Raw genomic sequence first — 24478 nt, 5'->3', positions numbered from 1 at the left:
ATCATCCAATCAGATAAAAACTGTGTCAATCTTTATGAAATATCTGTGACTTCCTGAATGTAGTCAGGTGTGGATTGAGTGGCAGACTGATTGTGGGAGTGTGGCCAGATGGGGATGTACGTCTTTGATGTCTTTCATTGTCATCTGGGCTCGTGGCTCGTGTTGAACCTTTTGACTTATACCCTAGACATGTCTAATAACAAGACACATGGTACTAGATTAACCTGGAGTCAAGAGGAATTAGTTTAAAGAACTGCCAATTATATCTGGTCATTATTATCATATCTTGGTCATAAAAAAAAGTAAGCAAGCAGGTATGGTTTTACACAACTTTTAGCAATATTCCAGCAATATCATGGCAGGGACACCAGAAATTGGCTTCACACATTGTACCCATGTGGGGAATCAAACCCAGGTCTTCAGCATGATGAGTGAACGCTTTAACCTGCAGCCTACCTCACTGCACCACATAAAATAAGAGCCAGTTCAGCTGCTAAACATTTGGTTATTCAATCCAAAGATGTTCTTTTTCAATCATGACATACTACCCATGGGGTTCTGCTATTGTGTCAAACACCGGAGTTCTTATAAAGCATATTTGAATTATTTGGAATATGAAAAATGACAAGGATATTGGGGCTGATTAACCTATTTAACAGTAAAGTTAATTGGTTGGCTGTCATCATTACCATAACACAGTAAACTATGTTTATAACAAACAGATTTTTGTCTCAGCCTCTGCTGTATATTTTAGTTGAAATGCGTTTTACGAACTATGGATGTACTGAACTAAAATAAATGGTCCCTTGGGTTTGTAACTGGGTATACCTAAATAGAATCTAAACAGTCAGCTGATATTATCCCTTAATGGCTTTGAATTTGCTTGCACATAAGGGACATCCTTACTTTAATCACAAAGGATATCTTTATCAGTGGGCAAGGTTATCGGTATCTCCTCAGGCTTAAAATCTTTGTTTTGTTCGTTGTTGAAGTCATTACTCAGCAATATTGCAGCTATATGATGATGGTCTGCAAATATTCCAATCTGGACCAGAATGTCCATGGATTGACATCATCAGCATCTACTGAGTGAGTGAGTGTGTGAGTTTAGTTTTTTATGCCGCTTTTACCAATATTCCAGCAATATCATGGCGGGGGACACCAGAAATGGGCTTAACACATTGTACCCATGTGGGGAATCGAACCCGGGTCGACGGATCAGCATCTACTGACACAATGGACTTGGTAGACATGTCATTGTATCCCTATTACATAGGTCGATGCTCATGATGTTGATCACTGGATTGTCTGGTCCAGATTCAAATATTTACAGACTGCCGCCATATAGCAGGAATATTGCTGAGTGTGGCGTAAAACTAAACTCACTCAATAAATACTTTGTCTGAAATGAGCAAAATTGATTAACTTGCAATGTGGGATGTGAAAGTTCTTAAATTCTTTATATATGAATTTGATCAGAATGTCACAAATATTAAGACAGGTATGCTATTTCTTTTGGGAGGAAACATGACTGATTTGACTGCTGCCTTACAGCTGGAATATTGCTGAGTGCTGCAGTAAACAACAAACAATAAACAAACTACCTACACAATAGGGATACGATGACATACATCAATCGCTTACATCCTGCTCGTGCAGGTCGACTCATACACATTTATTAAACCTCACTATAGTCTGTTTGCAGTGAAAATGTACCGATGAATTTCACTTTAAACAAAAAAGTAAATCAAATAAAGTGAAATTGAGATTGTAAATTTGTCATAACTTTACCTTGCCAATTGAACATTAAAATCTCAGAATTTTATTCAACTTAGGATAAAAGTTGTTTAACAAACGATCATAGTTTCAAATTGCTATTATTGGTTTGTATTACAAGGGGTATGCACATTAAATGAAACTCCTGAGAACAAGTAGGGTTGGTGTAAGTTAACGCTCATCACATACAGCATGTGCATTTGTTTCACTGTTCCAACTACTGCGCGTACCCCCTTGTAATACAAACCAATAATAACGATTTGAATCTATGATCGTTTGTTAAACAATTTTTATCATAAGTTGAATAAAATTCTGAGAGTTAAATGTTCAATTGGCAAGGTAAAATTATAAGGATTCGCAATCTTAATTTCACTTTATTTGATTTACTTTTTTGTTTAAAGTGAAATTCATCGGTACGTTTTCACTGCAAACAGACTATACCAGTGGTTTTTGGTAAGTTGCTGAACAAGTTTGGACAAATGAAATGATGCGAACATTTATTGTTTCACTAAAACTTCATGACTTCTGAAGAAGATATTGCATTATCAGCCACTCAAAATGGTAAATGTTGATTCAAGACACTTCACACTGACTGGCATGCTATCCAAAATTTTCTTTTTAACAAATTTGTGAGCATGTGCAAAAGGTAGTATTAAAATGTCTTATTTGCCTCAAAATGAATGATAATTGCCATTTAAATGCTATGTCCTCAAATTGAACTTGTAGCACCATGCAAGCCTGAGTTTCTTGATTGCATCTGCTTTGTCTCTGGAGGTTGATCTTGAAAAAACTTCTGTGGATAACCACCTTTCATTAATTCAAGGTCAGCCTGTGGCCACTTGTCCTTGAAAAAAACACCCCACTCCTTGTAATTTGTGGAAACATAACTCTCAACACAGCAGACGTTTGTCCTCAGCCTGAACTTACGAAAGAGCAAGATTATCACCTCCATCAAGTGTGTCAAGAGCGGGGTAATTTGGTATTAATCAACTATTGTAACCAGAAAATCTTTGAAACACTCGTAATTACAACTTCATATTCCTTCTAACCCCAAAGGCGTGAACTTCGTAAACTATTACAACTCTCCTTGACTTCATGTAAACAATAGAGGTAAACAACTACCCCATTCCATCACAGAAACTCTGTTACTGGTCGGAGCAACCCCGTAATTAGTAATTTCGATGTCCATTTATCAACGAAGTTTGTGGACAAAAAAGGTGTGATTATCACCTCACCTATGACAGCTGGCCCCCCAACCAGGTCCGAGTAGTCCCCTCACCCCCATGGCCTGAGGGGGTTAAGGTAGGGATGACAGTGTGGGGCAGTGTTTGCCAGCTAGGGGTCTATTACGGAGTGCCAACATTCAATTAGAAATGTTTATCAGCGGAACAAGTAATACATTGTCGATAGAGGTAAATCGAATTGTGTTCATGGTGCTTCGGGTGATGGGAGGAAATGGTTTCTTTGTATATTTTGAGATTCATGGGAAATTGGACATTGAAGCTGATCAGAATAATATTCTTTGTAAAAATCCAGCCTGTGGCTCTCTTGGATACTTATGGTAAATTTACTATGATTCACTGGATTGTCAACACGTCATGTTTTTTTTCAAAACATGTTTATATCTTCATGGTTGTAGCTAAATACCCTGAGGACACATCTGTCCTTTGTTGATACATATCCGTTTCAAACGTCACAAACTAATGCTTGAGAATGAATTCATTTAATATAAAAGGAGAACGGATCCTTACTGTAATTTAATCACTGGTGAGGAGTAAAATGGTTATATCACATACAGCTACTGTCCATACACGAGGACCGCCTCCGTGGTGTAGTGGTTAGAGCGTCCGCCCGGAGAGCGGAAGGTCGCGGGTTCGATTCCCGACCGCGTCATACCAAAAGACGTTAAAATATGGTACTTGTTGGTCCCTGTCTGGCACTCGGCATTAATGGGAACAAGAAGGACTGGTCGGCTCAGAGTCAGTATAATGTGTTTGAGTGGGGTATTCATGCTTCATTGCGGCATGGTATCTCAGTGGGCTAGCACTATAAAACCAGCTTCAGTCTGGGCTAGTACAAGCAGCCGCACATACACATACACACGCATGCACGTCGTCATATGAGCGAAATATTCTCAAGCACGACGTTAAACCCAATTTCACCTCAACTCACCTCACCTCACCCATACACGAGGGTCTTATCTGTGATGATCCATGTTAGAATTGGTCTTCTGCAACCGATTCCTGTCGTAAGAGGTGACTAACTGGATATGGTGACCATACTCACAGGCTTGGTTGCTGCATGCATCATATGCCACTGTGTATCTACACATCTACAAGATGTGCATGATGTCAATCATTGGATTATCTGGTCCAAGCTTGCTGGGGTTAGGATTGTTTACCAACTGCAATCATACAGCTTTTATATTGAAAAGGAGCCCTAGGGAGACCAGCCATTCAGAACCTGAAGCGGAATTAAAGAACAAAATAATGCTTGGGTTGGGGATGAAACATCATCTACTCTGTACATGTATACATCGTACAGTTTGAATCTTGGCTGCTCGGTTCATTTGATGATGATAGACTGGATCATATTTATACAATGTATGACAGGGGTGGAAATAACTTTAAAATTGCTAGTGTACTCCGGTATGGTGGCATATGTAAAATCACTTGTCCTGATAATTTTTCCACTATACTGTCCGTTTTCTTGTTGATTTTTTAAATAAACAACATAATTAATATTGGAAAGTCAACTGGACACCGGTACAGTGTGATATACAAATTTGCTTGCCCGACAGAAAAAACACTGGACTCGGACGTCGGGCAATGGGTTATTTCCACCCCTGCATGAGTGAGTGAGTATACTTTTACGCCACTTTTAGCAATATTCCAACAATACCATGGCGGGGACACACAAAAAATGGCCTTCAAACACATGGGGAATCAAACCCGGGTCTTTGGTGGGACGTGCAAATGCTTTAACATCTAGGCTGCCACGCTACCCCTTTATAATTATGAAAATTTGTTTTACCCATTATCTGCAGTTTACAGTATTCAAGTCTTGACAATGTTATCAGAGACATCACATCAAGATCACTTGTTCTCATTTACTTGTGCTTTCATATTTGCTTATCTATCCTTGTATGACTGCAACAGATTCTGTTTTTATGTGTTGCCCTATGCACCTCATCAATTAAATCGGGCCGGTGGGGTAGCCTAGTGGTTAAAGCATTGGCTCGTCATGCTGAAGACCCGTGTTCGAATCCCCACATGGGTACAATGTGTGAAGCCCATTCCTGGTGTCCCCTGCCGTGATATTGCTGGAATATTGCTAAAAGCGGCGTAAAACCATACTCACTCACTCATCAATTAAATCAAATGTAAGTCAAGGGTATTTTTAAGAAAATATACTGTTCACAACAGACATATATTTCTTAATAGCACGTTCTGACTACAAATCAATACAGATCTCAACAAATTCCAGTGTTATTATTTATCAGCCTCTAGTGTCATTGTGTAGGACATTCAGTGAATGTGTTTACTGTTTCAGCAATGAGCTGGATATTGGCAATCTGGTCAGTGAGCACTCCTACCGCCATCTAGAGAATATGAAGGCTCACTCTTTCGCTGTCAGCGGAACCCGGAAGACGGCCACTGTGGTAAGTAGGGGATCACAGTTGTTTGTAGAGGACCGATTTTGTAGTAGAGGACCACGGTTGTTAGTAGAGGACCGATTTTGTAGTAGAGAACCACAGTTGTTTGTAGATGACCGATTTTGTAGTAGAGAACCACAGTTGTTTGTAGAGGACCGATTTTGTAGTAGGGGACTACAGTTGTTTGTAGAGGACCGATTTTGTAGTAGAGAACCACAGTTGTTTGTAGAGGACCGATTTTGTAGTAGGGGACTACAGTTGTTTGTAGAGGACTGATTTTGTAGTAGAAAACCACAGTTTTTTGTAGAGGACCACAGTTGTTTGTAGAGGACCGATTTTGTAGTAGAGAACCACAGTTGTTTGTAGATGACCGATTTTGTAGTAGAGAACCACAGTTGTTTGTAGAGGACCGATTTTGTAGTAGGGAACTACAGTTGTTTGTAGAGGACCGATTTTGTAGTAGAGAACCACAGTTGTTTGTAGAGGACCGATTTTGTAGTAGGGGACTACAGTTGTTTGTAGAGGACTGATTTTGTAGTAGAAAACCACAGTTTTTTGTAGAGGACCGATTTTGTAGTAGGGGACTACAGTTGTTTGTAGAGGACTGATTTTGTAGTAGGGGACCACAGTTGTAAGTAGGGGACCACAGTTGTTTGTAGAGGACCGATTTTGTAGTAGGGGACTACAGTTGTTAGTAGAGGACCGATTTTGTAGTAGGGGACCACAGTTGTTTGTAGAGGACCGATTTTGTAGTAGAGAACCACAGTTGTTAGTAGATGACCGATTTTGTAGTAGAGAACCACAGTTGTTTGTAGAGGACCGATTTTGTAGTAGGGGACTACAGTTGTTAGTAGAGGACCGATTTTTTAGTAGGGGACTACAGTTGTTTGTAGAGGACCGATTTTGTAGTAGAGGACCGCAGTTGTTTGTAGAGGACTGATTTTGTAGTAGGGGACTACAGTTGTTTGTAGAGGACCGATTTTGTAGTAGAGAACCACAGTTGTTAGTAGATGATCGATTTTGTAGTAGAGAACCACAGTTGTTAGTAGATGATCGATTTGGTAGTAGGGGACCTCAGTTGTTTGTAGAGGACTGATTTTGTAGTAGGGGACCACAGTTGTGAGTATAGGACCATGACTGTTATTACCACTCTAGTAAGTAGGTGACCACTGTAGCGATGAAGAGTTAATATTATTTGATGCCATAGTCACCAATATTTCACAGTGGCTTGTGAAAACATATATTTGGATCCCTGCCTTTGGGGAGCAGAGACATTCAGTTCATCAAGCCTGACTCCAGATCCAATGTAATCATCCTATGACAAGCAAGTTTTAACCATACCAGAACAGATGTCACAGCACCAGGACACCATTTTACCCACTGGCAACAGTATTGCCTTCTGTTTTTACTATGAAGTCACCTTATGAACCTATGAAAGTAATTCAACTGCAGAATTGGTTTCATTTTATCTTTTGTCCATCTTTGAAATGAATACCTTACGTTAATGTTGTTTGTGAAATGTACACCTGACTTTTGACTTCCCATTGCAGCTGTTTTCCTCCAAACGTCGTGTGAGGATCTTCCTCATGGATGCAGAGGAGGAAGAAGATGAAGACGATGAGGAAGATATCACCCATGGGGAAGGGGAAATTGACAAGTCCCAAACTGAGAGTCAATCGGAGCCAAGGGCAGAGGACAGCCAGGTGATGGAGGATGTCGGTGGGGACGAAGACAAGGAGAACACGTCTAGCATCTACTCAGAGGACTCCTGAAGGTCAAGGTCATCCACCATAGGTGTTGTGAGGAAGCTTGTACACAGATTGAGCAATATTACAGCAATCTCACAGTAGGGAAAACAAAGAATTCGCAGCAAACAATTCAAACCCTGGTTTAGGCATGAAAATTACACCCTTTAACCACAAGGCTACACCCTTCTACAGCGCTGAGTGAGTGAGTTTAGTTTTACGCCTCACTCAGCAATATTCCAGCTATATGGCGACGGTCTGTAAATAATCGAGTCTGGACCAGACAATCCAGTGATCAACAGCATGAGCATCGATCTGCGCAATTGGGAACCGATGACATGTGTCAACCAAGTCAGCGAGCCTGACCACCCGATCCCGTTATTCGCTCTTTTACGACAAGCTCTACAGAGCTGAAATATCTTCAGTCACCAATGGCTGACATGCAGTGCAATATCACAATGGATGCATATTCAGTCTGCCCCAAATGCTTCCAATCTTGTTAGCACCGATTCACTATTCATATCCTATGTATGTTAATTCTCTGCCTCCTGTGTTCAATTGTCTTCAAGCTACAAGATGTAGGTGCAGAAGCCTTCAGTAGCTGGAGGTTGTATTCCATATAATCAAACATGTAAACACTGTTACCAGTTATATGTATATTGGATTGTATTTGTACAATACATGGTTGTGTAGGATAGTCAACTGTTGTTACAGTGCAATAAAACTGTATTGGCTTTTACTGTTGTCATTTGATATATTTTACTGGTGCTTCAAACACTATCGCTATTTTTTATATTTACCATGCTGGTTGTATCTTCATCAGTGAGAGTTGATTGTTGTTTAACACCGCACTCAGCAATATTCCAGCTATATGGCGGCAGTCTGTAAATTGAGTCTGGACCAGGCAATCCACAGCATGTGCATCGATACTTGTAACTGAGATATGATGACACGTGTCAACTAAGTCACCGAGCCTGACCACCCGATCCCGTTATTTGCCTGTTATGACCATCAATTCTAACCCAGATCTTCACGGGTATATTATGCAAGCATTGTTAACTATCCAGTTCTCAGAGTTGTAGTTCACAAACTGTAAACACAAGTTCACAAAGTGGACAAACTTGTACCATTTACTGTATTATATATTTATTACACTGAAGCACTCACACACAACACACATCCATGGTTTGCTCTGATGCTTTCTTCAACAAGAGTTCCATATACACATCTACTGGGTGAGTTGTTAATCTTCTACACACACGACCTTGACAAACTAATCATTTGATCCCCAATCTCTACAGCTCCCTTTCTAAAAAAACTGCTCTATCCTTGTAACCTATAGTCTGCGAAATGAGAACAATGAATTGAAAAATATAAAAACCTTTAGTCTGTTTGACTTGAAATGAGAACGATGAATTGAAAAATATATTATAGTTGTGACCATCAGCAGTGACACAAGCAGTTTTGACGAAGTGGCTTGTTACATGAGTGAGTCATATTGTGACTAAAATTATTATGAGATGACCCCTCTTTTGCTGTCATGTCATGGGAAGCACCTGTAGTACATGTCCTCTCCCTCCTACTGTTGTGCACCCCTCCTGTTAAGATGTCAACATAACCCCATGATCGTTTCTTAAACATAATTTTCAGTGATAGGTATAAAAATACCAAGTGAAAGATGTTGGGTACAGGGTATTCATTGCCATGTACCATGCATGCATTTTGTAGGCTATTCCCGATTTTGAGTTATTTTGCAATTGATTGTTCTCATTTAGAAACAAATGGAATACACAATGTGGGTAGTCCAGTTAAATATTCATATTCCGGGATAAGGTGAGTGAATATAGTTGTTACTATGTTTAGCAATATCCAGCCTGGGACACCAGGCCCCGATTTCAAAACAAACTTAAGTTTTTACTCAAATTTCAAACTGAGTTTGACAATTTGAAACAGCTGAAGTTTTAACTCAACTTCATTTTTAAAATAAAAAAAGCCCAAACAACTTAAGTAATCTATCCACCAAACTCAAATTGTCTACTATGTTTGAGTTAAATATCAATTTCAGTTTATTCTAGGAAATGCATTTTCTCAAATTTGAGTACAAACTCTAACTTAAGTCAAAACTCAGACTTAAGTTTGTTTCGAGAAATCGGGGCCAGAAATATTCTTCATAGCAGACACTGTAACCACTAAGCTACCCCCATTGCCCACAGTATAGGGTATCTGATTTAATAAATCAATCCCTTGAGAAATCAAATTTGATGAAGATTTGAGTATTAAAAATATGTGGCCACTTTGATATGTATGTCTTTTTATCTTTCCATGATGCAACTACATCTCATAATATATATAGAGAGGACATTAAAAATAACATTTGGTTAACCCTATCAAACTTTGAGTAGTATATAGAGTCCAGCATTATGCTGCATGCTGCTCCACATTCATGGCTGATCCAAACATGGCAGCTTCCTCCGAACCAGAGAAGCACACAAGGTAGGTGGAGGATCATATCTGACCAGGTGTGACATCTGCGTCCCTGGTAGTGAAACACTGTACAGTCCTGACATCAGATCTCAATCCAGCTTTCGCCTGCTCAGGGTGTTGAGGAACTCCACAAGAGTCCTGGTTGGTCGCCCTGAGAACATCACATGTAAAAAAAGTTTTGGTTTGAACACATGCCAACAGACTTATTCATTAATAACTTTTTCATATTCCTTATCCTTAAATGTATGAATCCAAGCACTGACACAAGGGTGGAAATAACCCATTGCCCGAGTCCAGTGTTTTTTTCTGTCGGGCAAGCAAATTTGTATATCACACTGTACCGGTGTCTAGTTGACTTTCCAATATTAATTATGTTGTTTTTTAAAAAATCAACAAGAAAATGGCTGGTATAGTGGAAAAATTATCAGGGCAAGTGATTTTACATGTGCCACTGTACCGGAGTACACTAGCAATTTTAAAGTTATTTCCACCCCTGTGACATCACTATTGACACAAGATGTTAAACTTGATCAAGTAATTATTTCACAAGTGAGAACCTTTCTTCAGATGTGAGGCATTTTCAGAGACTGAACTGATTCAATGCCATATTTGGCAACAATTTCAGACAGGTCTGCGAAGAATATAAACACTTACAGAATTTCAGTGAAACAAGTGAATCAGCATAAGAAATGAGTGAGTTTAGTTTTAAGCCACTTTTAGCATTATACAAGCAATATCACGGTAGGGGACACCAGAAATGGGCTTCACACATTGTACCCATGTGGGGATCGAACCCGGTCTTCGGCCTAACGAGTGAATGCTTTAACCACTAGGCTACCCCACTACCCCCAGCATAAGAGAGGATATCAAAGAATGTAATTGTTCTACATAAACACAAGTCTGTATGTGGCCACCAGTACCTGCCATCCCCTTGCCGAGGTACGGCACCTCGTCCTTGTTCATCATCACGCCAGCAATGTCCAGGTGGAGCCACCGCTTGTTTGTCACAAACTCCTGCAACCAAGATGAGGCCATTTGCTTGACAAAGATTCACATTTTTTGTCAAACTCTCAAAAATGGGAAGGAAAGGCACAAGAAACAACTTGTAACAAAACCAGCTGGGGACTTGTCTACAAACGCACAAATCGTTTCTCAATTACTTTTGTATTTAAGTGCAAAAATCTTTGTCTGTCCTTACATCTGACCACCAAGATAGTCTCTCCTGCCAGCACTGGATGCTTTGTTCCTGTACAGTTACGCGTGACCCTCACCTTTAAGAATGCTGCAGCAGTACATGAGCCACCTTCGCGGGAGTATTTGCCGATGTTGTTGAGGTCAGCAAGGTCACAATGGGTCACCTGGTTTGTGTAGTGCTTGAATAATGGCATGCGCCATACCCGATCCCCTGTCCGAGTACCTGCCTAAGATAACGAAAGGCTCATTATAGTTAGACCCATGTCAGTGATCTGATACAGGGAAATGCAATGTATGTACGGCTACATATTATTCTTAAAAGTGAGGAAGGAAATCAGGATTTTAAATTTAAAAAATTAAAGTAAAAAACAAAACAAAAGATCCAGAGCTATTATTTTGCACATCAAGCATATAATGAACACAACTTGTTACACTGAGTGGGTTAGATCGCTGGCTTAGTGTGCTGGCAATTAAATGTCCCACGCTGAGAGTTTGGATTCAAATCCTCTATAGGAATCAACCTAACAAAAGAACTAGAATCTGTACTTTACTGAGTGAGTGAGTTTAGTTTTACGCTGCACTCAGCAATATTCCAGCTAAATGGTGGCGGTCTGTAAATAGGCGAGTCTGGACCAGACAATCCAGTGATCAACAGCATGAGCATCGATCTACGCAACTGGGATACGATGGCAAGTGTCAACCAAATCAACGAGCCTGACCACCCGATCCCTTTAGTCACCTCTTACGACAAGCATGGGTTAGTGAAGATCAATTCCAAACCGGATCTTCACAGGTAGTACTCTACTGAGAAACATGTATATGATTCATCTGAGCACTTTCTAAAATGCATCATCTATTCATAACTCATTACACAGTTAACTAATAGTCATCACTACCTTGTCAGTTGCCAAGCATGCAGCATGAGGTAAATAATTAAAACAACATGACCTACAAGCAGAATTTTAAAGAAAATAACAATTGGCTGTGGCTGCAGTGTCAAAGAACTCCCAGCTAAGGTTGAACACAAAATGATTCCACGTATCAATAAATATGATTACTGAATCCCATACCTTCTGGATGACGTCCCACATGGGAGTGGAGTTGGTGTACACTGCAGTAGCACCGCTGCCGAGAGCCACAGCTACAGCCCCTGTAAGACACGAGTGAGTGAGTGAGTGTGTCTAATACCTTATGCTGTATCTCACCAATGCCACACATCCTTCATTGTGCAATGATTGGAAATGAAAATCAGGGATTGTAATTTTAGATAGATTTTCATATAAGACTATTCTCTAACCAGATTAGTTGAAACACATTTTACCAGAGAGTAAAGACGTCACATATTGGGAAGGGGTTAGGTCCCTTGAATACAAGGGGAAGTAACTCACCTGTGAGGGTTGCAAGGTCAAGGATGAGGCTGGGCTTAAAGGTTTCGGCATAACAGAGCGCATCAGCTAGAATAAGTCTGCCCTCGGCATCTGTGTTGTCTACCTGCAGGAACAATCTACAAGTTGTAACCATGGTAACAGGGTGGATCAAAACCATAGAATATTTCCATAATCAAAATATATCTTATACTTCAGACAGGTAATGTGTAATTTCTCTAAGCTAAATGATTTATTCACTCATTCAATAATATATTGGGAAGGATCCAGGTGTTCAAGAGAGATTTGTACCTGTATAGTTTTGCCGTTCATAGCTTGGACAACATCGCCTGGTTTCAGGGCTCGGCTACTGGGCATGTTCTCACACAGAGGTATCAGACCTAGATGACGAGAAATTGCTATTAGCAGAATCACAGTACAAGTCAGTCAATTAAGGACTCAGATCTCGGCAAAGAGAGAGTGCAAATTGTTAACATCGAATCACAGTGAATATCTTTTCAACAGAATCATGTGTGCATACCAACATAAGGAAAGACGAAAGCTGTAAATTATTCAGCTTGTTTATACTAGGATGGTGGACTTAAGTATATGTGTAAATTTGGTCACGTTGCTATATGGCTGAAATAATGCTAATACGACATAACATCTTAACTTGCTCCCCTTCTAACAGGGTGGGTAAGGTGAATCAGTGAGGCTTTACTCTGAGATTAGCAGTATTCATGCAGTGTATGAAATAAGGCCCGTCCGACCGCCCGAGATGGTCTAGAATTCTCACGGACGGTCTAAATTTACAGCTAGCCAGCCCGATGGTCTGGTAAAATGTTTAGATGTTCCAAACATCTGAGTAAATTCACCATATTTGGTCTGGTTAAATCCGGGATTTGTGGCTTATTTCATACACTGATTCATGACAGAGCCACCTAAGATGTATGTTTCACACATATGTGGCCATATAAACAATGCTCTTTGACAGGCAATAATTCAACCACTAGGCAGCCCAAATATCCCTTACTGACCATGACACTGGAAAAAATCCAGACAAACTGTTATCATTTTCCGTGAACATTTTCACATTGAATTCCATCAGAAGCTCTCAAAACAATCACTGGGTTCACAAACCTATACTACCCAAGGACCAAATTGAAACGAAAACCTGTGGAGACATCCCACAGATGACATCCATACCTTGTCACCTCGTCAGCTTCTTTGGCCATGTGAACAAGGAATCTCAATTTAGATCAGAAGGTCCAGGGTTCGAATCCAGTCGTGGTTTGTGGCTTCTACCAAAGCATATAAACAAGGGTCACTACAAACAAGCATACAGATTACCTTTAATGTTTACGGGCAGCCTGAGCCTCGATGTAGCTAACAGCGTCCCCACCACGCATGCCGCCCCACCCATATCTGCCCTCATCTTGTCCATGTCCGCCCCAGGCTTCAGCGAAATGCCTCCACTGTCAAACGTGATGCCCTTGCCTACCAGGGCGATGGGCGTGTCCCCTGTGCCCCACCCTGATAGTCAATCTCCAGGAAGAGAGGCTGCTCTACTGAGCCCTTGGCCACTGACAGGAAGGACTCCATTTTGTGTTCTTCAGCCCAAGCCTTGTTTCTGGTGAAGAGAAGTGAGTGAGTTGAGTTCAATGCTTTGAACAATATTTCAGTTGTATCAGGGTGTATTGGCTTTATTTGGTAGGAAAGCCCAAAGTGATGCACATCTAGGATGTTTCAGTGAAACCAATGTGAATGGATATGCTGCATACGCCAATCTTATACGACCTACAATGGCTTCCAATTCGCCATCGGATTGTTTACAAATTACTGATGTTTGTGTTTAAAGCTCTTCATGGTCTAGCCCCTCTGTATCTAGAACAGGTTTTAGCCAGATACCAACCTCAGAGAATGCTGCAGTCAGCTTCTCTTCAACAACTAAATGTCCCCAACAAGAACAACACTCTACGTTGACAGCAGTTTTGTCAAAGCAGGCCCTTCACTCTGGAATAAACTCCCACCAAATATCCAGCAAATCAATGATTGTGAGATATTTCAAAGTGAGCTGAAGACCACTTGTTCAAACGAGCCTATGACCTGCGCCTTTGAGCAAATTTTGTATTTAGGCTCAATACGAATATCAACTTTATTATATATTATTACTATTATCACAAATCATGTAACAAGGGAGGGATCTGGGATTTGAACCCAGGATCACTGGTTTCTGGTATACGATGCCGTGCCCCAGAAGCTGGGACACCTGTGCCCTTGGGGAGCATAAAGGAGGGAAAGAAAAAGGTAAGAGAGAGAGAGAGTGAGGGAGAAGGTGAGGTGAGGTGAAGTTGGATTTAACGTCGCGCTGGAGAATATTTCACTCATATGACGACGGGCATGTGTGTGTGTGTGTATGTGGGGCTGCTTGTACTAGCCCAGACTTAAGCTGGTTTTATAGTGCTAGCCCACTGAGATACCATGCCGCAGTGAAGCATGAATACCCCACTCAGACACATTATTCTGACTCTGAGCCGACCAGTCCTTGTTGTACCCATTAATGCCAAGCGCCAGGCAGGGACCACCAAGTACCATATTTTAACGTCTTTTGGTATGACGCGGTCGGGGATCGAACCCGCACGACCTTCCGCTCTCCGAGGCGGACGCTCTAACCACTACACCACGGAGGCGGTCCTGAGGGAGAAGGTGATGACAAAAGTCTACTTAATAGTAAGGGTGTATGGGTTTAAGGGGAGATTAAAACACTGAACACAATGTCAACACATACACAATAACTGGAAGAGAGTTTTTATTGTGTGATGAAGCAGGCAACTAGGGCCACCCCTAGCCCTCATATTTCTCTGTCAATTCTAGCAAACATACAACCCGTGAAGGTCTGGGTTACAATATTGGCCTTCAGTAACCCATGCTTATCGTAAGAGGTGACTAACGGTATCGGGTGGTCAGGCTCACTGACTTGGTTGACACGTTATCGGTTCCCAATTGCACAGTGGTCCAGACTTGATTATTTACAGACCGCCGCCATATAGCTGGAATATTGCTGAGTGCGGCGTAAAACTCAACTCACTCACTCACTCACTCACTAGCAAACATACAAGTTGTAAGATACAACTTCCCAATATATGAATACATTGGCATAACATATTTTCAACATGATAATATTTTCGTTAACAGATGATAGTAGTCAAATGTTGACTAAGTGAGTTATCCCCCTTGACTGTCCATTTACGAAACTTTAAAAATCACAAGGTCAGGTTTGTGCTATAGTTGTTTCCTTGTATACGAAACATCATTGTCTGCCTACCTGACAGTGACTGTACACTGGTGACTCTGGTTCAACTTGTCCTGGGCTAGCCTGGCAAATATACTGGGGGTCATGTAGTTGGAGGGTGCCTCCATCAGGTACCGCCAGGTTCTGCCCCTCTGCCAATGTCACACCGCTGCCATGACTCTTTCGTTGACGTGCTGAAACATTGGGTAAAGTATATATATAACAGTGTCATACCATGCTGCTCTGTCTCCCTCACATCTGGGCTGAAACACTGTTCATCGGTCTATTGGATCTTGGGTATGAGGCATCACGGGTTGATGGACCACGGTTATGATGGACCATGAGTCAATGGATCATGGGTATGATGGACCATGAGTCAATGGATCATGGGTATGATGGACCATGAGTCAATGGATCACGGTTATGATGGACCATGAGTCAATGGATCATGGTTATGATGGACCATGAGTCAATGGATCATGGGTATGATGGACCATGAGTCAATGGATCATGGGTATGATGGACCATGAGTCAATGGATCATGGTATGATGGACCATGAGTCAATGGATCATGGGTATGATGGACCATGAGTCAATGGATCATGGTTGATGGACCATGGACCAATGAGTCAATTGATCATTGGTATGATGGACCATGAGTCAATTCATCATGGGTATGATGGACCATGAGTCAATGGATCATGGGTATGATGGACCATGAGTCAATGGATCATTGGTATGATGGACCATGAGTCAATGGATCATTGGTATGATGGACCATGGGTCAATTGATCATGAGTCAATTGATCATTGGTATGATGGACCATGAGTCAATTCATCATGGGTATGATGGACCATGAGTCAATGGATCATGGTTATGATGGACCATGAGTCAATGGATCATTGGTACGATGGACCATGAGTCAATGGATCATGGATATGATGGACCATGAGTCAATGGATCATGGGTATGATGGACCATGAGTCAATGGATCATGGGTATGATGGACCATGAGTCAATGGATCATGGGTATGATGGACCATGAGTCAATGGATCATGGGTATGATGGACCATGAGTCAATGGATCATTGGTATGATGGACCATGGGTCAATGGATCATGAGTCAATTGATCATTGGTATGATGGACCATGAGTCAATTCATCATGGGTATGATGGACCATGAGTCAATGGATCATGGGTATGATGGACAATGAGTCAATGGATCATTGGTATGATGGACCATGAGTCAATGGATCATTGGTATGATGGACCATGGGTCAATTGATCATGAGTCAATGGATCATGGTATGATGGACCATGAGTCAATGGATCATGGGTATGATGGACCATGAGTCAATGGATCATGGTTATGATGGACCATGAGTCAATGGATCATTATGGGACCATGAGTCAATGGATCATGGACCATGAGTCAATGGATCATGGATATGATGGACCATGAGTCAATGGATCATGGGTATGATGGACCATGAGTCAATGGATCATGGTATGATGGACCATGAGTCAATGGATCATGGGTATGATGGACCATGAGTCAATGGATCATGGGTATGATGGACCATGAGTCAATGACCATCATGGGGGTATGATGGACCATGAGTCAATGGATCATGGGTATGATGGACCATGAGTCAATGGATCATGGGTATGATGGACCATGAGTCAATGGATCATGGGTATGATGGACCATGAGTCAATGGATCATGGGTATGATGGACCATGAGTCAATTGATCATGGGTATGATGGACCATGAGTCAATGGATCATGGTGGACCATGAGTCAATGGATCATGGTTATGATGGACCATGAGTCAATGGATCATGGGTATGATGGACCATGAGTCAATGGATCATGGGTATGATGGACCATGAGTCAATGGATCATGGGTATGATGGACCATGAGTCAATTGATCATGGGTATGATGGACCATGGTTATGATGGACCATGAGTCAATGGATCATTGGTATGATGGACCATGAGTCAATGGATCATGGGTATGATGGACCATGAGTCAATGGATCATGGGTATGATGGACCATGAGTCAATGGATCATGGGTATGATGGACCATGAGTCAATTGATCATGGCATGATGGACCATGAGTCAATGGATCATGGGTATGATGGACCATGAGTCAATGGATCATTGGTATGATGGACCATGAGTCAATGGATCATTGGTATGATGGACCATGAGTCAATGGATCATGGGTGATGGACCATGAGTCAATGGATCATGGTTATGATGGACCATGAGTCAATGGATCATGGGTATGATGGACCATGAGTCAATTCATCATGGGTATGATGGACCATGAGTCAATGGATCATTGGTATGATGGACCATGAGTCAATGGATCATGGGTATGATGGACCATGAGTCAATGGATCATGGGTATGATGGACCATGAGTCAATGGATCATGGGTATGATGGACCATGAGTCAATGGATCATTGGTATGATTGACCATGAGTCAATTGATCATGGGTATGATGGACGATGATTATGGTGGACCATGAGTCAATTGATCATGGTTATGATGGACCATGAGTCAATGGATCATGGGTATGGTGGACCATGAGTCAATGGATCATGGGTATGATGGACCATGAGTCAATGGATCATGGGTATGGTGGACCATGAGTCAATGGATCATTGGTATGATGGACCACGAGTATGATGGACCATGAGTCAATGGATCATGGGTATGATGGACCATGAGTCAATGGATCATTGGTATGATGGACCATGAGTCAATGGATCATGGTATGATGGACCATGAGTCAATGGATCATGGGTATGATGGACCATGAGTCAATGGATCATGGGTATGATGGACCATGAGTCAATGGATCATGGTATGATGACCATGAGTCAATGGATCATTGGTATGATGGACCATGAGTCAATTGATCATGGGTATGATGGACGATGGTTATGATGGACCATGAGTCAATTGATCATGGTTATGATGGACCATGAGTCAATTGATCATGGTTATGATGGACCATGAGTCAATTGATCATGGTTATGATGGACCATGAGTCAATGGATGATGGTTATGATGGACCATGAGTCAATGGATCATGGGTATGGTGGACCATGAGTCAATGGATCATTGGTATGATGGACCATGGGTCAATGGATCATGGGTATGATGGACCATGAGTCAATGGATCATGGGTATGATGGACCATGAGTCAATGGATCATGGGTATGATGGACCATCAGTCAATGGATCATTGGTATGATTGGCCATGAGTCAATTGATCATGGGTATGATGGACGATGGTTATGGTGGACCATGAGCCAATTGATCATGATTATGATGGACCATGAGTCAATGGATCATGGGTATGGTGGACCAGGAGTCAATGGATCATTGGTATGATGGACCATGAGTCAATGGAACATGGGTATGGTAGACCATGAGTCAATGGATCATTGGTATGATGGACCACGAGTCAATGGATCATGGGCATGATGGACCATGAGTCAATGGATCATTGGTATGATGGACCATGAGTTAATGGATCATTGGTATGATGGACCATGAGTCAATTGATCATTGGTATGATGGACCATGAGTCAATGGATCATTGGTATGATGGACCATCAGTCAATGGATCATGGGTATGGTGGACCATGAGTCAATGGATCATTGGTATGATGGACCATGAGTCAATGGATCATTGGTATGATGGACCATGAGTCAATTGATCATGGGTATGATGGACCATGGTTATGATGGACCATGAGTCAATTGATCATGGTTATGATGGACCATGAGTCAATTGATCATGGTTATGATGGACCATGAGTCAATTGATCATGGGTATGATGGACCATGAGTCAATGGATCATGGGTATGATGGACCATCAATGGACGCCGGATATGATGGACCATGAGTCAATGGATCATTGGTATGATGGACCATGAGTCAATGGATACCATGATCGTATGGTGGACCATGAGTCAATGGATCATTGGTATGATGGACCATGAGTCAATGGATCATTGGTATGATGGACCATGAGTCAATGGATCATGGTTATGATGGACCATGAGTCAATGGATCATTGGTATGATGGACCATGAGTCAATGGATCATGGGTATGGTGGACCATGAGTCAATGGATCATGGGTATGATGGACCATGAGTCAATGGATCATGGGTATGATGGACCATGAGTCAATGGATCATTGGTATGATGGACCATGAGTCAATGGATCATGGGTATGATGGACCATGAGTCAATGGATCATGGGTATGATGGACCATGAGTCAATGGATCATGGCTATGATGGACCATGGTTATGATGGACCATGAGTCAATGGAAAATGGATCAGTGGACCATGGGCCAATGTATCTTGACTGTGACGGACCATAGTTAATCTGGATCATGGGTATGACGAATAGTGGGTACGACATATTGTGGGTATGATGCGATCCATCTACATTGTATCTCACCTGTCGCCTTGTATGTGGTCAGTGAAGCATGATGTTTGGACACGTGGTTTGCGAGAATCCTTTGCCTTCAGTTCATCATAGGAGAAGAGAGAGAGCAGGGCACCTTCAGCAGCCGCTTAAACAAGGGAGGTAACCAGTTGAATCAAGGGAGGTAATCCATCAATGGCCCATATAAAACAGAGTGGGTGCATATAGGCCTTTTAAGGCCCAAGGTCGCCCTAAAACCTTATCTACCTACCTATAAAACAGAGCACAGAACCTTTTGACTGACATTCAGTCTTTAAAAAATATAGATTGACAACAACAAAAACAGAATAGATAAATAAAATCCAAAATTAACCAAGAACAATTCTTAACTTCAGATTAGACCTGAGGTAATCTCAACGTGACCAATCATTTTAGACTTGAGTTCAACTCCTTTTTACTTAGACAGACAACATAATCTTCTACATATTCTCATAACTGGAGAGTTCTGATCATCTGATCATGCCAAATCTTCACTATGGACAGGCACTGCTTAGTTCATCTGTTAAAGCTTCTCAAACTGTGCCAGCATTGAAACATACCCTCAGCATCTCCACACGGATCTACGTCCACATTGACCTCCCCAACCTCTGACAGCTGCCTCACTCCATCTGCAACATGGAGATTGTGTAGGTCAGTGGTTTACAGGCATGTGATAGACATAAGCTTATCTTTCCTTATGTTAAAATATTATCAATCCTGACCCTGCCATATTTAGGAAACAAAGAAACTGACTGAATCTGCCTGAAAATCCATTTTCAGCTACTGACACAAAAGTGCAAAGTGTATTGTTATTTAAAGCTACACGATCGTGGTTGGTAATTAGCCTGCACTAGACTGGACTAGACAATCCAGTGATTGACATCATGTGTATCAAGCTGGGATGTATGCAAACAAATCCCCAAACCAATCCTCTTTGTCATCTCTTACAGCGTGGGTTGCTGAAGACCAATTTCTAATCTGCTCCTTCATAAGGAGGCAAAAGTCTTAAGATGACAAAGAGAGATAACACTGTGTGTGATAGTTCAGCTATCTATGTTATTTTTCCACAATGACTGGCTGACTGAGTATGGTCTTACGCCGCTTTTAGCAATATCTCAGCAATATCACAGCTGGGGATAGAAATGGGCTTCACAAATTGTATCCATGTTGGGAATCGAACCAGGGCCTTCGGCGTGACGTGCGAACGCTTTAACCACTATGCTACCCCAACGCCCCTTTTTCCATAAGGAACATTTATCAGCATCAAGTCCTGATCCAAACAGACATCTCAGCACTAAGATGCTCATTACTACTATATACAGGGGTGGAAATAACCCAATGCCTGACGCCCGAGTCCAGTGTTTTTTTCTGTCGGGCAAGCAAATTTGTATATCACACTGTACCGGTGTCCAGTTGACTTTCCAATATTAATTATGTTGTTTATTTAAAAAATCAACAAGAAAACGGCCGATATAGTGGAACAATTATCAGGGTAAGTGATTTTACATGTGCCACTGTATCGGGAGTACATTAGCAATTTTAAAGTTATTTCCACCCCTGATATAAGACAGGTGTAGAACGAAGACCACATTACATGTCTTTAACCATAGTACTGTGATGACTATGTACTATGAAAATTAATTTAACAATGACATGAGAACATTTAACAATGGAAAAGGAATGTTACCATATTTTAATCACCAGATCACCAAATTCCCTACCACTATGAATGACAATGTCTGTGTTAGTGTATAGAGCGACACGTACTTGCCACAGCTTTCCTGACCCTCTCCCTGCCCTCCTCCACCTGCTCCTGCTCGTTGAAGCCGACCCCCTTCTTCCCACCCCTACCACAGCCACGGAGGAGAACCCAGCCTCATCCAGTCCGAACAACACTCGGGTCTTGCCTGCCTTCAGCTTCCTCCCTGCTCTGAATCATGACAAGGAAATGGGTGAATGAGTAAGTATAGTTTTACGCCACTCGCAATATTCCTGCTATATGGCGACAGTCTGTACCAATCGAGTCTGGACCAGACAATCCAGTGATCAACAGCATGAGCATCGATCTACGCAACTGGGATACAATGACATGTGTCAACCAAGTCAACAACATTGACCACCCGATCCCGTTAGTCGCCTCTTACGACAAGCATGGGTTACTGAAGACCAATTCTAACCCAATCCTCACGAGCTGAGTGAATGTAGTTTAAGAGAGAGAGAATGTTGTTTAGCTCTGTGTAGATTCTGGGTTAGAATAACCCCCCAGCCATCTATGCTGGTATTTAGAGGCAGCCAAATGGATTGAATGGTCAGACTCATCTGTACCATACATTTCCTCATATCGATTTTTCAATCATTTATCACAATATCAATCACTGGATTGTTTGGTCCAGACTTTAAGACTAACTCACTCAGCAATTTTCCAGCCATATGATGGCGATCTCTAAATAATCGATTCTGGACCAGTCAATCCAGTGATTGATATCATGAGCATTGATCTACACAGTTGGTATACGATGACATGTGTCAACCAAGTCAGTGTGTCTGACCACATGTCCTGTTGGTCGCCTCTTGTGGAAGACCAATTGTAACCCAGATCTTCACAGAATTTTACAGCCATAATATTGCTGAAATACTGGAGAGTCCACTGATAACCAACCAACAAATACTGTAAATGAATTTTTTTCAACCCACAATCAGGATTGTTCTACTGACATCACAGAAAATAATAGTCAGCAGTCAACAATAACTAAGCATTATCAAACTGACCTGAAAATAGAAGTATGCCAAATATGGTCACTCATCGAACTAATCTCCAGTAGATTAGAACCACCTTGTATATTTTATTGTCAAGGCCATCTTGACCGTAAGCATCATAAAGAGAAATATTGTTATTTTAATTTTTGTTCTTTCGATTTTTTCAATTACTGAGGTCAGTGGATCTGTAAATCAAGCAAAAATACCCAATGTAACTCCACATCCATCCTGCATCTCCTCTGTCTTCAGATAATTACTATTAACGGCAATTGGTTTTCCTTACTGCCAAAAGCATCATGGTGTATGTGCTTTACATCACTCACTGTTTGAGTTGCTGCTGTAACTGCCCACCACATTGCTTGTTGATTGTCTCCCCTGCTTGACTGAGCTGGATCCCTTCACCTTCCTCATACACACCCACGACCACGCCCCTGTGCTGCAGAGACACACAGATGGCAACATGCATCACAGGAAATGTGTCATAACCAATACCTAAAACATAATGTCATCCAAGTTGATTACATGCTAATTCATAAATTTAATAGAAGTACTAAGAGTTCATGATGGTCGTCACTTTTACTCATCGTGCGGGGAATGGTTAGCAAAGTTGTCTGCAATTTTGTAAAATGTGTCATCACTGACAATAGGCAAAAAGTTCTTGTGGACAGTGATTGTAAACAACTGATGACATCCCAAAAGGAAACAAAACAACCTACATGCCACTATAAGCTTGTTCCATGACACGTTCCAAAGATATTAGGCTTTCAGTGCCTTTTCTACTGTCCTACATACATACTTTTCTAAACAATCAATAAGACCAGTGAATGTTTTACTCGGATTATGCTACATTTATAATTTGCTTATATCAAGCATTGTGTTTATCTCACTATAATACCGGGAGATAATCATATCAATTGGAAATCTCCAAATATTTCTGTTATCCTGACAATAACATTTTCGGGTGTAAGTCTTCTTTTTGCTTTTGAATTTTTCTGTACATTATTCCTGGCTGTATTTCCTTCAAATTTGCTTCAGTTAGTTTCGGTCATTTACAATGGGCACTAAATATATGTAGCGTCCATGGATTTAGAAATTACTTACAGAGGTCAGTGTGGGGGGTCTGTTCTGAACATGGGATATAAACAATTCTACTATCTACTCCTCTAATGTTAACTCCTCCAGTTAACTTACTTTAGATACGGTTGCACTAAAACTTCGAGACAGACAAAAGTTTCTTAACACCGACCGGTGTAGTGTTGAAACTCTAACCCACACCATGTTTTATCGGTGCAGAAGGGATTAGAGTTACCTCCCTTAAGCAGGTGCCCGCCTCAAGCTCTCAACAGGAGCTTGTATGTGTGGAGTTAGACTGTAGACTTTCTCCGTCTCCTTAATGCTTTGTGTATAAAGTGAATCCGATGGTAATAGGTTGGATTTCAAGATACGCTCCGACCGATAGGATATGATGTTTGTTTGTCCGCACATACCCATGCTCATGGGTTTCACAGAAATCGTAAGCGTTTAAAACATACATTACTTAGGGCTATCCTCCAACATTAGGCAGTTCATATACGTCAAGAATGAAATACATGCATACAATGGTAATGGATAGTACTAGCAAAGGTGTACCCTGGATTCCCGATGTACAGTGGTAATGGATGTCTTGGCACATGACTGTTCACGAGTTTGAACCCATATCCAACAATT

The 24478-nt window shown here is 41.4% G+C and overlaps 2 protein-coding genes and 1 long non-coding RNA gene across 3 annotated transcripts in view; 1 reads left to right on the top strand and 2 right to left on the bottom strand.

The window, feature by feature from the left end:
- LOC124272606 (anaphase-promoting complex subunit 4-like) overlaps positions 1-7376 on the top strand; it is a 184685-nt gene extending 177309 nt beyond the window's left edge. The window contains exons 25-26 of the mRNA XM_046707806.1: positions 5329-5437; positions 6982-7376. Of these exons, the coding sequence (XP_046563762.1) occupies positions 5329-5437; positions 6982-7203 (331 nt within the window). The 3' untranslated portion in view covers positions 7204-7376. The remainder of the gene's footprint in view (positions 1-5328; positions 5438-6981) is intronic.
- Positions 7377-8305: 929 nt separating this feature from the next.
- On the bottom strand, positions 8306-9173 carry LOC124272633. The gene is made up of 2 exons (XR_006897377.1): positions 8558-9173; positions 8306-8512 (listed from the first exon to the last, which is right to left on the bottom strand). It is a non-coding gene; the product is annotated as an uncharacterized LOC124272633 (long non-coding RNA).
- Positions 9174-9280: 107 nt separating this feature from the next.
- On the bottom strand, positions 9281-24085 carry LOC124272632 (cytosol aminopeptidase-like). The gene is given in 16 exon segments (XM_046707831.1): positions 9281-9811; positions 10581-10674; positions 10932-11081; positions 11925-12004; positions 12243-12345; positions 12531-12619; positions 13569-13746; positions 13749-13848; positions 15544-15648; positions 15650-15701; positions 20004-20123; positions 20575-20643; positions 21782-21844; positions 21847-21944; positions 23095-23207; positions 23963-24085. Coding segments are annotated over 16 exon segments (1563 nt in total). The 5' UTR covers positions 24050-24085; the 3' UTR covers positions 9281-9749.
- Positions 24086-24478: the final 393 nt, after the last annotated feature.

Source organism: Haliotis rubra, unplaced genomic scaffold (assembly GCF_003918875.1).
Source record: "Haliotis rubra isolate DU_JTF1 unplaced genomic scaffold, ASM391887v1 Scf171, whole genome shotgun sequence".
Lineage (NCBI taxonomy): Eukaryota > Metazoa > Mollusca > Gastropoda > Lepetellida > Haliotidae > Haliotis > Haliotis rubra.
This window is presented reverse-complemented; position numbering and strand designations above follow the sequence as displayed.